At 38.6% G+C, this 17,297-nt stretch overlaps 1 protein-coding gene across 1 annotated transcript; it reads left to right on the forward strand.

Moving 5' to 3' along the window:
- Positions 1–8,352: 8,352 nt before the first annotated feature.
- On the forward strand, positions 8,353–16,057 carry LIPC (lipase, hepatic; the record flags this gene model as incomplete). Its single annotated transcript, XM_010073531.1, has 6 exons — positions 8,353–8,359; positions 8,989–9,176; positions 10,805–10,984; positions 13,408–13,525; positions 14,468–14,701; positions 15,815–16,057. Coding segments are annotated over exons 1-6 (970 nt in total), but the record flags the coding sequence as incomplete, so codon positions are not given.
- Positions 16,058–17,297: the final 1,240 nt, after the last annotated feature.

The raw sequence follows: 17,297 nt of genomic DNA on the forward strand, positions 1-17,297 counted from the left end.
ATTATGTGCTAGTCCAAAGCATTCCTGGAAAGACAAACTGTAATGATTTTCCAGTATTTTTGTTCATAAAATTCACATTACGTCAGATTAAACCATTGGGGTAATAATTTCAATTTAGCAATTATGCATTGCACAAGTAGCATTTAAACTTTCCTGTTTAGAAGTATTTTACTTTAGCTAAGGAAACTAGGAGGACAGAATATTTGTTACTGCATAAAAAATGCAGGCTGTTCAACAGTTGTGTGGTTGGTGCCTCCTTCTGCCGTCTTTTCAAGGGAGGAGAGGGCATTTTGGATGTATTGTTCTGTACAGGGCATCAGCCCAGAACCCAGCAGCTGAGTTCTGAACAAAGCAGCACCGCTGCTTTCTTTGTGGACTTGTTTCTCCGTTCTTTGCAACAGTCTCAAAAGCTTATTGATTATTGTATTTAAACTCACATTTTTAAGGGAGAACTAACTAATGTCTTTAAATTATGTTACAATGAAGGATAGAAAAGAGGAAAAAGTTATTTACCTAACTTAATCAGACAATAAAGCAGATACCAAGCTCTTGAGAATCAGCATTCTTCCATGAGGTTTTCACCTGACATAAAAAGACAAAAGGAACAGTTAACAGTTTGGAGAATGGGTGTTATTTCTTTGCCTTCTGTTCCAACCATCACTTCTAGACTTGATTCTAAATAAAGGAGATGTAAAAAATAAGTTTTGAAGTTTTACATAATAAAGACAGGTTTTACAGGGAAGAGAAAGATTAAAAGAGTAAGGCACAAGAATCAAAAAGAGATGATTCTCTGGAGAACTTTGAGGCAACCCAGTGTCCAAAACCAATACCAGAAACACAGATTTAGCAAGAATAAGAAGACATACTCTAACACATGTAAATAATAAACAGATAATTTAGAGGAAAGCAAAAGGATAACCTACTCATTTCTGTCTCTTAAAGGTCAGGTTACACTGCATTTATTTCTCCCTCTTTTGAAACCATTAAATACAAATGCAATATTTGATTCATAGGTGACTTCAGAGATATGTCTCTGAATAGTTGAGACACACAACAGCAAGGGGAAATCAAAATATGACCATATTTAATCTGTTTCACCATCTTTTCCAAGGTTTTTTAGCAAGACTTTCGTTTTGATGTCCTCATGTTACTCTCCAGATCCCCAAATACTCCCATTTAAGGTACTCTGAGGAACTGGAACTGTTTGTATCTGTCTCTACCACCTGCCCAAATGCTTTAAAGAGAGGCAATTTCAAGTAAATAGCAGCAGGAGATACAGAAGTAGAGAATTTAAAATGAACTGACAAAGGTCGTTTATATCAAAGTAATTGATAAGCAACTTTTAAGAAATAAAGGAGTGCAACCTACTCTCAAGACCACCAAGCAAACAAATTGTATTTAACGATCTGTACTGAATACTCTGAATATATTTTACCCTTCTTGTATACGCCACTAATTCAATGCTGGATATTTTTTCAAATTACTTTTCCTTTGGCAAGCATTCTAATTATAAAAAAAAGAGAGGGAGAAATATCATCTAGGTCTAAACTCCTTACTAACATGCTAATAACTTTTTTAAAATTGTGGTTCTGCTATTACTGAACAAGATATTACGTTCTTTGCTTTCTCCAATTCCCTGCACCTAGAAATTAATTCTGAATAGAAGCAACTATAAAATGACACTTCTAACATTGCAGTTGCTAATCAGATCGGCAAACAAATTTCCAGGTTCCTCACCCCTTACGCAAATAGCCCAGGTAAATAAAGAACACTCCCGTGGGAGGTCCAGGGAGAGCACAACAGAACAACCTTTCCTTTGTTAAATTGTGGGATGAGTTTTTATGGATTAGCTCATACCACGGGGTCTTCCAGAGTGCTTCAAAGCATGACAGCAGTGTCTGACAATAGTGAGTTCAGGAAAGATCAGCTGTATTTAGACACCAGAAAAAAAACAGATTTCCCAATGTTAATTGTGTTTGGAAGAATTAGAAGTTTGACTTTCAGTAGACATTGGATGGGTCTGATTTTCAAAGGAAAAAAAAAAAGTATCCTCTCCACTTGAATGGTAAAGAATCAGAGACAGACAGAATTATCCCTGATAACTAAGGAGCTGCTTTTTGAACAGGCACCCCTTCCACTGACAATATCACTGCCTCACTAATGAAAGCAGGGTACCAGCTTCACTTAATTCTTGTATTAGCCTCTTTCTGAACACGTCTTTCTTCCCATTCCAAGAGTCACTAACGCCACCCACTAGCAGCATTATCTGGATGATTTGAAAGCCATGGAATACACAAGGAAGACAGTCAGTACGAATGGCATTGTTTTATGTGCTCTCCTCCTCACAGATTTTTACAACAGAGGGTTAACAACGGTTAGTTAACAGTCTCTCCTCTCCCTTTAGGGCTTTTTGGGTACAAACTACACACCTGGTGAGTTTGTTGACTTACCTTTGGCATGAGTGTGTGCATACAAGACAGGAGAAAACTTACCCATTATTCATTTAAACCTGAACAAAAAGGGAAGCTTTTTACAAAAAGTCTCTTTCTAAAGAGACCTCAATTTTTAATCCAATTGCTATCGATTTTGCTTGCTTTGTTTGTTATTTTATCATACTTTTTTGTGAGTGATACCTACTTTTCATTTGGCACAGTGAGCAAGTTAAGGAGAGTGAAGATACAAAGGAACTGCATGAGGATATAAAAAAATTTAAGCACAATGATAATATACCAAGAAATCAGACCTTAGTCTTGACTGCCTTATCTTGCCTGGGACTCTGGAGCAACTAAAAAGAAGATTTCACAAAAAAAAAAAAAAAACACGCCATGTTTTAGAGTTCTCACCTAGGAACTACATGAGATGCAACTTTCAACAGTTAGTCAACGGCTTCCAAAAGCCTTGAACTGACAGAAACAAAAATCAGCTTTTATGCAAGTACCTTAACTACTAATCTCAAGAAAACAGAGGACAGACCACACCTGGCTTCCAGATACTGCTGTAAATCAGTAATATAAAAGTGGACAAATGCTAGCCTAATGTTTCCAATCTATTCCCATCATCTTTTTGATTGGATGCATTGTTGAACAGCAGAAGTCCAGTCCTGATTTAGTGTCAGCTATTGTACATGAAACTTTGCTCAAAGAGATATAAAATGCTTATGTAAACATAGAGCAACTGAAACACACCATTTATTTAACATTTTACACACTATTGCTTAAATTTTGCAGGATTTTGAGATTTAGGAGTCCTTTACCATGTGTGTTCCAATAGTATACTATTTCTTTGTGTCATTTTGTGTCATTTGAAGAGGATTTTCCTTATCCAACAGAAACACTGACACCTATGCTTATAGCAAGAATAGATCTAAGTTCCCTTATTTGTCAAACAGAGACCTGAAGGCTTCCATGTCATTAGCTCTTAAGTGATAAAAAAAAAATCTGGCGATTGGAAATGAGGGGATCTGTGATACATTCCACTTTCTGTGGGTATTGGAAATGAGGGGATCTGTGATACATTCCACTTTCTGTGGCCCAAAAATCATGAACGTGAGCCTTTGCTCAGTTGCACAACAGAATTCTCTAATTCTGGGGACCACAACAGTTGTGTCACTTGTTTCTTAAATGTGTTGGATGCAGGTTCCACTAAAAGAACATTATAATACACAAACACTATTTTGGAAACATTTCCATGGAGTAAAAGCAGTAAAAGCCATCCAAAAGATACATGAGATTGATTAAAGCTCAGACAAATCCACCCATGAACATGAAGGGAGACTGCAGGAAGGGTCAGAAAGCAATCAGAAAAAATAGGTTGTATCTAGGTAGTGAGGGGTGTATGCATGCTTATGGGTATTATTTTTAAGTATCCTTAGCATGCCAGCAGCCCAAAGTTCAGCTTCCATTCAGGTGTACTTAATTAATTTTTCAATTGCCTATGAATTATGTGAGTGCCATTGAAACATCTTCAACCCTCTTCAGTGAGCCCTTACTAAGAAACTCTTCCTGTAGAGTTCCATGACAGGAAGAAGGATGCTAAATGTTATTTTTCTTAGCCAGAAAAGCTACTTTCCTTAATTGGGAATGTCAATTTTAATCAAAGTTTTCATGCTGTACCACAAGATGAAATCAAAATATATGACTTAGCAAATATTAAAATTTTGCTGTTATAACATTACATAGTCCCACCATATTTTGTCCTCATTCCTGACACATCTTTAGGCAAATTTTGTGGTATGAAGAAGATATTTTGTAGTTGTACTTTTATGCCAAATCACACATGGTATAGAATAAATATATTTAGATTCTAGATCTCTCCCCCAAAAAAGCATATGATATTTCATGGTTTCAAATCCTGGCCGGTGTCCAGACCTTTGTCTAGTTTCCAGTGGAGTTTTAATTTACAAGTCTTAAAGCATTACTATCATGTCTGGAAATTTCAGAAGATACTCCAAAAATTCCATAGTAAAAAAAAAAAAAAAAAGTATGCCTTCTCATCTTTAGGGGTGATTCCATCCAAGTCAATCTCCTGGATTAACCTGCTTCTACAGGTAAATAGAAGATTTAGTTCAAATAATCAAGTTCAAAATATGGAATTATCATTATTATTACTATTTGCAAGACCTCTTCTCATGGAAAAAAAAATTCTTCATATTGACTAGATTTCTCACTATTCTTCATACGCTCCTTTCATCTTAGTTCGGAGCTCGTATTATTAGAAGCAGGATGGGCATCACCTAAAGCAATAAATACGAATAATGTGAATAATAATTAAATGCTAATAGTGAGAAACAACAACTGAATTCTTCCCTTGCACATCCCAATGTGCATTGCATTCAGATGGCTACTAGACCTACTATCAGGTAGGTAGGAGTCTTTTCTTTCTTAAATCCCAGTTAAAACAAAGTTTCATTTTGTTCAACTGGGAATCACTCTTTTGGTTTTACTTTTCAGTAAGAAAACATTATTATCTCAGGTCAAATCTAAAAGTGTTTTGGTTTGTCTGACAAAACTAACCCCAAAATATTTTACAAGAACCTTTGCTATATTACAGTGAAGTGGTATTTCCAAACCTAGCCTCCAGTCTTCTTCAGTCTTTACTGCACCTCATAGAAACATCATTAACACAAAGTAAGGAAAGGTAAAGGGCTGAATCTCCTCTGGGGTATCAAGAAGTCACAACATTTCTTGCTCACAACGCTGCTCTGCGTGAAGGTAATTTATTATAGCACATGAATCAGTGTGGCCGTGCTGCACTGCTGAAAGAATTAGAGTAGGATCTTCAGAGCAAAAGGAAATTAAACCAGCAGCTCACTCACCTGGGTAAGGGCTAATTTTCTCTAGATGAACTCTTTGGAGTTTTGGAAAGAACTTGGCACTCTTAGCTGCACCTAGCACAGGAAAATTTTTAGCAGTTTTGTTTTGTTGTTTTTGTAAACTGACCTATGAAACTTTACAGTTCCCTTCAATTATGCCACTGAGTCACTGGTATGACATTTTTAGCAAGAGTCTGTTGCAGAAGCCAAGCTCTTCAGACTCTATTTTCTTCTCCAAGTCATTGCATGGATTAACGGATTGAAGCAGTTCTTTGTCTTATTATACAACAGATTCTGTTAGAACTTCTAACTTTTGACAGCCATGAAGAATTTCAAACTGTACTATTAGTTTCCCCTCTCAGACTTACTGGCAAGCCAAAAGCTCACCCATTAAAGCACCACAAGCACTTTCACAGTCGATGTATAAAGAAAACAGTTATTAGACTTGTTTTCTGCAGTATGTACAAGCAATACAGAGAGTGACAAAGTGGCTTTGCCTTGCACAAACACTGAGAGAGTGAAAAGAAAATGAAAACAAGGCATAAAACAAAGAAAGGATGTGTACAATGGAACAGCAGCAAGTTCCTTTTGTTTTTTTTTCCCTTTTTGTGCTAAAAATAAAACACAATGCTTATCTTTGTGTAGAGACTACTCACCAAAACCTGAATAAAACAGAGGTTAGGAATAAAAAACATCACTAAAACTCTTTCCAATTTTCAGTTCTTTATCTATATTCACTTTCTTCTAATACTACTTTCTTCAGAAACTGAGTCCTCTCCCAGCAAAAAACCCCAAGAGAAATGCTCTTAAGTAGACAGAGAAATGATCAGCCTTAGTCCTAGCTAGCTATTACAGTTAAAAGAGCCATTAAAGAAAAATGTGAGACACTGAAGCTAAGAATTTTGACAACTAAACCTTCACTAACTTTGAAGCTTTTTAAATTCCAGCTCTTGTAAAAGGCCGAACAACTTTCTACAATAATGTTTCCTAGCTATAAGACATAACATTGCCTGGAGTTACCTGGAATGTACAATAATTAGCAACAAATAGAAAACTGTGTACACCAAGTGCAGTTCAGTTTGGGAGTTTTCTTGCCAGAATTGCCATTCACTTAAATTAAATATGTTGTTTGCATCACGTCTTATCATTATACTAAAATTGATCTGTTGGAGCTGGTCCAGATGAGGGCCATGAAGATGGTCAGAGGGCTGGAGCACCTCCCGTACAAGGACAGGCTGAGAGAGTTGGGGTTGTTCAGCCTGGAGAAGAGAAGGCTCCGGGGAGACCTTAGAGCAGCTTCCAGTGCTGAAAGGGGGCTACAGGAGAGATGGGGAGGCACTCTTGACCAGAGAGTGTAGGGATAGGATGAGGGGTAACAGTTTTAAACTGAAAGAGGGGAGATTTAGGTTAGACAGGAGGAAGAAATTTTTTCCTGTGACAGTGGTGAGGCACTGGAGCAGGTTTCCCAGAGAAGCTGTGGATGCCCCATCCCTGGAGGGGTTCAAGGCCAGGCTGGATGAGGCTTTGAGCAACCTGGGCTGGTGGGAGGTGTCCCTGCCCATGGCAGGGGCTGGAACTCAATGATCTTTAAGGTCCCTTCCAACCCAAACCATTCTGTGATTCAGTGATTCTAAAATAAAACTTTCCATAAAGTTTGTAACAAGACTGACATATAGCAAAAAAAGTCTTATCTAAAACCATCATGCTTTCACATCAGGGTTCTTTGTACTGTGCATTATAAGATGCTACTACTGCAAATACATAAATATGGGAATTTCCCATCACTAAATATGCTTGCAGGATAAAGGTTCAACTGTAAATGTATCAGAAGTACCTTGTAAATTATCAAAACCTTACCAACACAGCAATGTCATAGAACTTCAGGATACACTTGGAGACATAATACAGAAATGAATATTCTATGAATTTAGATGTTTTCTGAAAACATCTACAGACATAAGAGTTGTGACATACAAAGAAAAATGCTGACTTGGAAGATAAAATACAAAGTTTCTAATATTAATGTTATATTAAGGAACTTTTATGCGAGAAAAATATAAGAACTAAAATTTAATTGATGTGAGTTCTGTTACAGATAATTTAACTACTTTCTCAGTGAATAAAATACTTAATTTTCACCTCCAATAATATTTCAGGATTTCTTGGGTCTATTTAAAACAAAAGCCTCCTCCCTGACCTTTTAATGGTGCTGCTGAGCAGCTGTTGCAGCTTGAATTGGTATCACCTAAACTTGGTAATAAGAGCTATGCACACTGTTCTGTACGTGGTTAGTAAGTACCTTAGCTTATTGGCACTAACATTCTCTCTTCCTACCAAAAAACATCTTCCTTGATGCATTTTCAATTATATTTTCCTTTCTCATAGCCAGCACATAGCAGTGACTCAGTTTTGTTATTGATTACAACAGGTCAAGTCTTTTCACTCTTGTGTCACTTCCAATTCATGTCCCCCATTTACAGAGAAATTGGTACCAACCGTATGACCTTGCACTTCATAGTATGAGATTTCTACCTGTTTCTGTTGCTGTATTTTCAAGCTCATCTAGCTCTGTGTTTGACATATTGGTCTCCTCAGTATTAGCAAATGCCTCCCAAATTTTGTACCTTTCTTGCCTGCTTCTTTAATGAAAATATTAAAACAAGATTAGCCATAAAAACAGTCCCCAAAGAACTCCATTAGTAAACTGTCTCCACTCTCAAGATTTCCTTTCCAACACAAAGAACTGTAGCCTCTCATTTGTCTAGTTTATCACACCCTAACTTTTCTTCTACTAATTCCCATTTTTTCTAGTTTAAGTAAAATTTTACCATAAGGATTATCTTCAGATAAATAAAATAAAGTCTGGAGTCTCATTAGAAAGAAACACCAGACTTGTATGTCACAATGTGCTTTCTTTAAGTTTCTGCTCTATTTTACTTCATTTTTCAGCAATTTCTCTATAGTGATGTTTCTCCTTCTAAGCTCATAATGTTGATAAGACCACAGATCACCCTGCCCCCACTTGCTTAAATGCAGACACCATGCCAGGTAATGAACAGACATTTCTGAAAATGCTGTCCTATATGTACCAAACTATTTTATCTAAAAACGAAACCACCAAAAATATTACACCTAGAATAAAGACATCTCATCTTGCCTTTTTAGAGAACAAGAACCATTTATAATGTGGTCTAATAGTTTTAAGCAGCCACCTAAATCTCTAAGCAGAGTTATAACCCCAAATAAAATGGTTATTTCAGTGTAATGATGCTTGCTCAGCAATTACTAGCAAATGCACATTAGTAAAATATGCCCTGCAGAGTTAATAGCCTATGAATGTGCTTGCCTGTGCACACACCAACATTGTAATGTCACAACACATCTGCCGTGTTTTTAAAATAGTTATGCATTCTATAAGGGCCTCTCGCAATAAGATCAGTATTTTCTGTGTAATTGCTATTGTTCAAACAGATGGACTCAGAGGCACATCTAGACCATCTCAAACTTGGAAAGAGATCACTTTCTTGAGACAAAATGTACAGTTTAGGAAGCAATTACACAGAGCTAGAGTTTCAGTCTCAGTAGTTTACTTTGTCTTATAATCTGTATTTCACTGGTAGCTTCTTCAGGTTTTAGATTCCATCCTATTATGACTGTTGTTATGAATTTCATTTCAGAGGCACTGGGACCACAGAGTCAGCACACTAGAACAAAGAAAGATCAGCAAAATTTAGAAACCAAATTTCGACTCTATACAGATACAACTGAAGAAAGCTGTCAGATTTTTTTTAATCAGTTGGAGACTCTTGACAAATGCAGTTTCAATGCCTCTCTTCCTCTGGTGATGATAGTCCATGGCTGGTCGGTATGAACTCACATTTTATTTTTAATGCAAACTACATCTTGTTTGATATACTTTCCTTCTCATTATGCTAGTGCCAAAAGTAACTTCAGAAGAAGGGTTGTGATTAGAAAGATGGTGGATTTCCCTGGTAGCAATCATGGCTATATTGTGGATATTCCCCACTGAGATTCTGAAGAAAGAGTCGACAAGCAATTTTTCATATGGGAGTCCCATGCCAAGGATTAGATTCAGTCCTGGTTGAAAGCCAGCAGAGTTTGAACAAGTAGCTGAATGAATGTGCTATGCCTCTGGAGGACTGAATCCCAGTTTCATTTCTCCGCTATGTTCACTGCCAGATATTTACAGACTCATTGAAAAGAAGTGCACAAAATCTCCCCACATCTTTCTCACAGACACACCTTTAAAGAGAACTTCTCTATAAGCCCCTTCAGCTGAAAATGAAGCCTTCAATGTTAATGAATTACCACTGAACTGCTTCCAGTTAAACTGTAAAAAAAAAAAAATTAATCCACCATGAAAACCTTTCTCAAAAGCAGAGCAGTACTCAGAGTGACTTTTGATCAGCTTCGCAGTTGAAAAAGAAACAAGAGAAAAGGCAGGAAAAGAACTAACGTCATTTTAACAGATCCTCGATTCTCATACAACCAATGTCATCACATATGGGTGGCATAAAGGATCATTCCTGCACATCTGCAAATACACAGAGAAACTTTGAACAACACCCCAGGCACATAAAACTCTCTAACAAGTAACAGCAGAGCTGACTTTGGATGAAATATTACCCTACAGTACTTTAGCCAGGCCGCCCAAATAATAATGTTTTTAAAACCTATACCCTCCTCAAAGACAAACAATGGACCTGAATTTGCTGCCATTGAAGTTTATCATTAGATTAATTTGCAGAGGTGTTGGGCTCTTAGAGGAATATATATGAAAACACAGAACTGAAACTCAAAATTCTGTCAGAAAGCCAGAAGAGATACGGATGTTCTATCAATTGAGGAAATACATGCAACTAGAGTTACAATTAGATCCGATAGATTAAATAATAATTCTGGCCCATCAAATCAGAAGCAGTCTTTGATACTAGTAAGGAAATGGTGACCAGGTCCTTCGATGCTAGTAAGGAAATGGTGATCAGGTCCTCAAAAAAAAGAATTACTCAAAAAATAATATCTCCAAATGAAATGGCTGTAGAAGGTAAATGCCCACTGGTCTGCAATCCTCCAGCTTCCCTCCCTCTCCAACCCTTTTGGCTTAGATTTACAGGGACAGCTGCTCTTGAATGAAATCAGAAATTTTCCAGGCATTTCTGTCTTCCTTTTTAATCAGTAATACCAATTACCTCATGCTAAGTGAAAATACTTAGGGACATAATTTCACTGATAAGAGTTCATATTACAAGACATAAGTTATTATACAGTTCTTGTATTGATTCTTAATTTTTTGTCCATCAAAACCCAAAGTTTCTCAGCACTGAAGCTGAGAATCTAGTTACCAGCATTAAGCTCTCTTTGTTTATATTATGTTTTTTGTTTCCTTGAGCTTTTCATAAGAAATATTGGGCAGAGACTGCTTTCCCTTAAGAATTTTTTCTTTTTTTTTTTAATAAAAAACAAAACAAACAGGTGGATGGGATATTAGAAGGTTGGATTTGGAAAATGGCAGCAGCTCTGAAGTCTCAACACAAACAAATTAACGTGATCATTGCAGACTGGATTACATTTGCTCACCAGCACTATCCCATTGCTGTACAGAATACACGCTACATTGGACAGGAGATAGCAGACTTCCTGGAATGGCTGGAGGTAAGAGCCTCCAGATTGACACATTTCTCTGGAAAAGACCTATTTTTCTGAAATACTGTACTGGTTAATGCTGTTCATTTCAATCAGTTATGTTTCTCTAATACATTGCAAATTTTTGTTCCATAAACTTCCATATTACTTCATAAAACTTTCATCATGCAAGAGAAAAAAGCAAGTAGTCTTGTTTATTGAAGTATTTTGATATATCTTGAGAGGTGAGATACTCTTCATGCTCCTTTAGCTTTTCAATTAGCATGTGTGCAGGCAGCTGGCAAGTCCCACACTCTGAAAGCAGGCACACATTATAATTTGCAAATGGTTACTTCAGTAAAATGGGTTTACGTTGTTTGTGCTTAATGTCTGGTTTTAATGCAGAACTCAAGTATGATATTGTGTCTGATTTTTGCCTCAGTTCCACAAAGATTATTCTAAAATAATGGCTTAGAGATCCAGAATGTAAAGGGAGACCTTTTCAGGGGACAGCCATGCCTCACAAAGCAGATGACATGGAGATAGTAGTGAGTACAGAGCCATGTAGTGACTACTTATCAAAACTCCTGCTACATCGGGAGCAGTGGCCGTGGCTGGATTGAAACTGCTGCAGACAAGTCTTTAAGGGATCACTGGTCTCCAGCACTATTTAAGAAAAGGCAGAAAGCAAACACCAGAATGAGAATCACTCATACAAACCAGGCACCCTAAGAAGCTCTTATTTCATCTCTCTCTAGTACTAATTTCAGCTACCTAATTTGAAATGAAATTATACTTCTGTATCTCACAATTAATTATTTAATACATTCATTCAAATACAGGGAGGCCTAAGGTGGAAGGGAAATACACTGCAAAGCTGAAAGACTTGTAGCAAATATCATTTAAGGGCTAAGCTGCTTTCAACAGGAATTACAAGGCTGGAAGTTGTCAGATACCATGCCCAGTTAGGGACAACAGGCACAACAGAGAAGGCAGAAGAGTGAGAGTCACCATTTTTCACTGTGACATTACAAGAAACCTTAGCTCTTGGTCAAATGTAGTTTAAGTTGCTAGAGCCTAAAGGCATATTTTGAAGCTGTTTAATTATTGAATGAATCAAATGGGGGACTTTGTTCGGTTCCCAGGAGGACACACCACATTGTCAACAATAAAGACAGTCTGTGATTTCTCCAGTGTCAGCAAACAAACTAAGGCTTGAGTAAATTACTCCCTGCTCCAGCATTAGTAGGTAGCTTCTCTCATACCATAATAGGTTCCAGGATTTAAATATACCATAAATTTTCACAGCATTCAATTGAGCATGTTCAAGCAGTAAACCTTCCTTCTCTTGAGAAGCACCCCTCCTGAGTTTGACAGTTAAAACCCCCTTCATTCCAACACCCATAAGTGTCCTTCTGCTATGCTTCTGTCAGCTTACAGGCAGGTGAGTATTTGAAATATCCGCAGTGGGTGTAACAGAAACTACAGTGGTGTGCAACGTGTTAATAAAGAACAAAAATAAAGTAAAATTTTGTGCTCTTAGTCCAAGAATTAATAAGCCATGACCAGTAACAATCTCAATAGCATCCATCTCAGTAACACCTGCTAAGAAAATCAGTCAGGTCTTGCGATTTCTAAGAGCTGCCTCTTTCAAAAGAATATTGCCAAGTTTCACCTCACCTTCACAAGAGACAGGTACTAAGACTGCAAAACCTCTCCACTGGGACAAGCATCCATAAGGAAATTAAAACAGAGGTTTGCCTTGTCTGCAAGAAAAATATGCCACGTTTTTCTTTACAAGTGAGAAAAACTGAGCCTTGGAGCTCAGGTGAAATGCTGAAGTTTTAGATAGCATTGATTAGGCAGAAAGAAGGGCCTGAGGCCCATTCTGCTTCAGTAGGTTTGTTTCAGATCAGATACTCAGTTTTGTACAAATCAGTCCAAGAAATGTCGTTGCCATATCACTTAGCACGTCTTCTCAAGGGTTTGGTACTTTGGTTTCTAATTTGGCTTGTGCTAGTATCTCAGGAAAAAAAAAAAAAAAAAAAAAAGAAGAAGGTATTTTCTATAAGGGGTTGTTTTACACTGAAGTTAAAGGACAGTTATCTGGTTTATAGTCATAGGAAAATCAAATGCTGCAGACAAAAGGCAGTGCACATTTGCATCACTTGCAACAAAAACGCTACTACCCATGTTGATGGTTTTCCTGAGCACAGCACATAAGTAGCAGTGCCCGAACATGTGGCATCTTCCTGCTGCATGAAAAGGAGGCAAGGAATAACATTCAGCCAGTGAAGAAATTAAGTGCATGATGCATGCACCTCATCTGACCTCCACCATCAACATACAAACTTCTTGTGTTGTAATTCATGGCATTCTTAGCTTCTAGTAAGTATTTCACTGTTTACTTTTCACATTTTCTCCACCTAAATCAAGCTGCTGCTATTTTCTAGGAATCCATTCAGTTTTCCAGAAGCAACGTTCATCTAATTGGGTACAGCCTAGGAGCTCACGTTTCAGGATTTGCTGGAAGTTATATCAGTGGTACGAACAAGATTGGAAGAATTACAGGTAAAAGACTTATAACTTTAAGAAATGCAACAGTCAACTGATTTACATTACATAGATACTTGGCATATCACTGTCATATCAATATTTAACTGTTGAATAGCAATATTTGCCACAGTTTAGAAGTTTCATCCCATCAGTTTAGAGACTAGATTTAGAAATAAAAGGAAATGTATGCCTTCAAGGCGACATCCCTACTGTAGCCTGTGTTATTGGTCCTGTCCAGTTACATCTATGCAACTATGTTAGTCCATAGTACCAGCTGAAGTATCCCAAATTTAGAAGCTTGTCCTCAAAACCAAAGGCAGCTTTAAACTATACAGGCAGTCCTTTTCCATAAATCGGTTCCAAACCAAAAAGAACACCATACAAAAATATCTAACAAAATAAAAATCAGCAAGACTCCGTAAGTGGAATTTTTCTGAATACCGTAATACTTTGCCTTAAAGACTTCTAAAGATGAAAAATTATTATAAACAACATCTAGCAGACATATAGCTCTTTAAGCACTATGTGAAGCTTTATAAAATTTCAGGTCCCCAATGTGGGCTAAAAGTCAACCTTGTTGAGGGACTGGTGTCTTCAAATGGGCCTCTGAAATGCATGACCTCTAGAGTACGAAAGAACAAATTAAGCAAACATCCCTCAAGTGAAAAAGCAGTAGTGAGCATGGTTTGTCTGTAACAAAGACATCTATCTCCGGGCCTGTGACCTCGTGTATGTAGCACTTACTGTTTATTACAGTGCCTGTGTTTACTTTACCTTTCGGTGTAACCACGTATCCTCTGCAGGACAAGCGTTCCCAGCATTGTTTCTATCAGTGAAAGACCTTGTACAGTACCAGTGCTGTCTGTTTTTAAATATTTATCACAGACTTTTCTCATGACAGTTAAAAACCAGCCCACTTGCACTGTATCACAACTGGATTATTTGCATTTATTGCAGGCCTTGACCCTGCTGGTCCCTTGTTTGAAGGAATGTCATCAACAGATCGTTTATCTCCAGATGATGCAAACTTTGTAGATGCAATTCATACATTCACTAAACAGCACATGGGCCTCAGTGTTGGCATCAAGCAGCCTGTGGCTCATTTCGACTTTTATCCCAACGGAGGCACCTTCCAGCCTGGCTGTCACATCTTACATGTGTATAACCACATTGCACAATACGGAATCACTGGTAAGAACCGATGGCACAAAACGGGAAGCAGCATTGCAGTTACACTGACAGCATCTCTGGGAAACTTTGCATATCTCTACGGTCTTAAACAGTATCTAATGGGAGTATTATCTCCCATAATATGCAAAGAAATTTATTTTCTATAAGTTGGTGATTTGATTTTTGCATGTATTGAGTTCAAACTGTTCTTACTGAATCTAGTAAGGAATTTGGCTGCCTGGCACTTCTGAAAATGAGGCCATGAGCACCCTGCTGTCAACCACTTCTGAATAATTTCAAAGGTATTTGTTTTAGCAGCAGAGGAAATGAGAAAACTTATTCTAATTAAGCCAGACTCATCTAGTGTGCAATTAATTATTTCAAATCAAATCAAACACAGGGCTTTCACTACTCACCTCCTTAGTTCACCTGTTCTCAACTCCCCATCCTTCAGCTGTGGAGAGGATGCTCTCTCTAGGACCTGACTGACTAGGTTTTATAAATAGAAGCTTATTTCCAACGTACCTAAACATAAACATATAGAGAAACTGACGCAACATACTGAAAAAAGATAAGGTACTGACGCGCAGTGACAACCAGAACCATTCACTGAAAACCCCCAGAGAGTACTGTTCATTCAGCATACTGCATTGCAAATTTATTTCTCAACTATCATCACGCTATCTAAAAGTATACCTTACTTGTTAGTAGATAACTCATGACAAATATGACACCAAGCATCAGCTAGAAAGCTTACTAGTGAAGGCATACAAAAAACAGTCTATTGTGATATATCCAAATTACACAGAAAAAAATAAAGTTTTGTAATTTAATGACACTCAAGGTAGAAAAAGACACTTCTTGTAAAAGCAGATCTATGTACTTAAAATTTTTTACTGTATTTAATACATTTTTGCTCCTTTTTCCCCAGTAGTAGCTGCAAGCAAAACTCAAGTAAACATGAGTTTGTCACTCTGATAGGGACTACATAAGCATCCACAAGACAACAGTGTTTAACCATTCAGAATGGGACTGCTGTCTCATACGCTTATAGTTGGTTACTGTACTCCTCTGCAGCTGAAATGGTAAAGAGGAACAAGAGTATGCAAAATTTTGTTGTTTGCATTTTTTCAGGCATCGCTCAAACTGTGAAATGTGCCCATGAGAGGTCAGTTCATTTGTTTATCGACTCTCTGCTTCACAAGGACAAGCAAAGCACAGCATACTGGTGCAACGACATCAACACTTTCAACAAAGGAATGTGCCTCAGCTGTAGGAAGAACCGGTGCAACACACTGGGCTACAACATCAGGGAGGAAAGGCTCCCAAAAAGCAGACAACTCTTTTTGAAAACAAGAGCATATATGCCTTTCAAAGGTTTGTGGGAATACTTGTTCCAGTCTCCAGATTGATCACAAAGTGTGAGAATGAGCTTGCACGTTGTGATCCTGTTTACTCATTTTTTTAAAGCTTATCAAATCTATGGAAATAACCAATTTGCTGAGACAGCTGAGAATCCGGCTAGGCCATCTCATGCCCTTTCACGAAGATCCTGACTTTTAATATTTCTATGGAAAAAAGTGTGCTGCATCCTTGCCACAGGCTGACTGTGGATCTGAGGCCTGAGAGACGCTTAGGGTCCTGATCTATAGGATTTTCCTACAACTGGCTCGCGTGAGTCTGTTACAACATACGCAGCACACAGCCAAGCCAAAAAAGCCACGTAATTGCTCTGGGAGGCCTGCAAAGCTTTCTGTATCAAGTATGCCCAAATTCTTACTGCAATTAATCTACAAGATAACATAAAAATTATTACTTTCCAAACAGTGGATAGAAAACAGAACAGCACAGACCTTTACAGGGCGGAACTGCAGCACTAAAATAAAGCGACTGGTACTCTTTTTATATCACTTTATCAAGAGCACAAAGTAACAACTTTCCAAGCTCAGAGAGACAATCAGTGTGGCTGCTTGCATGTATTACCAGAGAGGGGAAGCCATCTGACAGGGAAACGGGGCCTGCCTGCCCGTCTCCATGGCAGATGGCCGGGGCCTGGCTGTAGGCCGCTTACCACCCGGCTGTCAGAGACCCACGAGGCGACTGCTGCTCTTGAGCAGACATTCACCTGCCAGTGCGAAGGGTTACGTACATTTTAAAGCGAGAACAAGTAGGACAGTGTGGGATGAACAGCAGGGATGCGCTACTTCAAGGGACTTTTGTCACAGGGACTTCTGGCGCCTGGCATTCCTCCTCACCAACTCCTTCCCCGGCAGGGCTCCTGCTTGGAGCTGCAGGAGACACAAGGAGGAGACACGTGAGGCATGCCCACCTCCTCAGCGAGAGGCCAGTGCCCTTCCCACAGCCCCTCAGCTCCCGGGCCGCTGTGCCATGGCCCCACCCCTCTCCTCAGCCCTGAGGCAGCGCCAGGCCCCACCTGCCTGCAGGCTCCCCCAGGACAGCCCCAGCCCACGGCGGCCCCTCACCACCTCACCTCAGCCAGGTCACAGCCGGAAAGGGGCTGCCTCCCTCCTGTCAGAGGGGATCAGCCCACCTGTCCCCCACCCAGGACACTGGGGTTTGGGAAGCACTTGGAACGTCAACAGTGACCACTTATCAA

Source organism: Pterocles gutturalis, unplaced genomic scaffold (assembly GCF_000699245.1).
Source record: "Pterocles gutturalis isolate BGI_N339 unplaced genomic scaffold, ASM69924v1 scaffold21552, whole genome shotgun sequence".
Lineage (NCBI taxonomy): Eukaryota > Metazoa > Chordata > Aves > Pterocliformes > Pteroclidae > Pterocles > Pterocles gutturalis.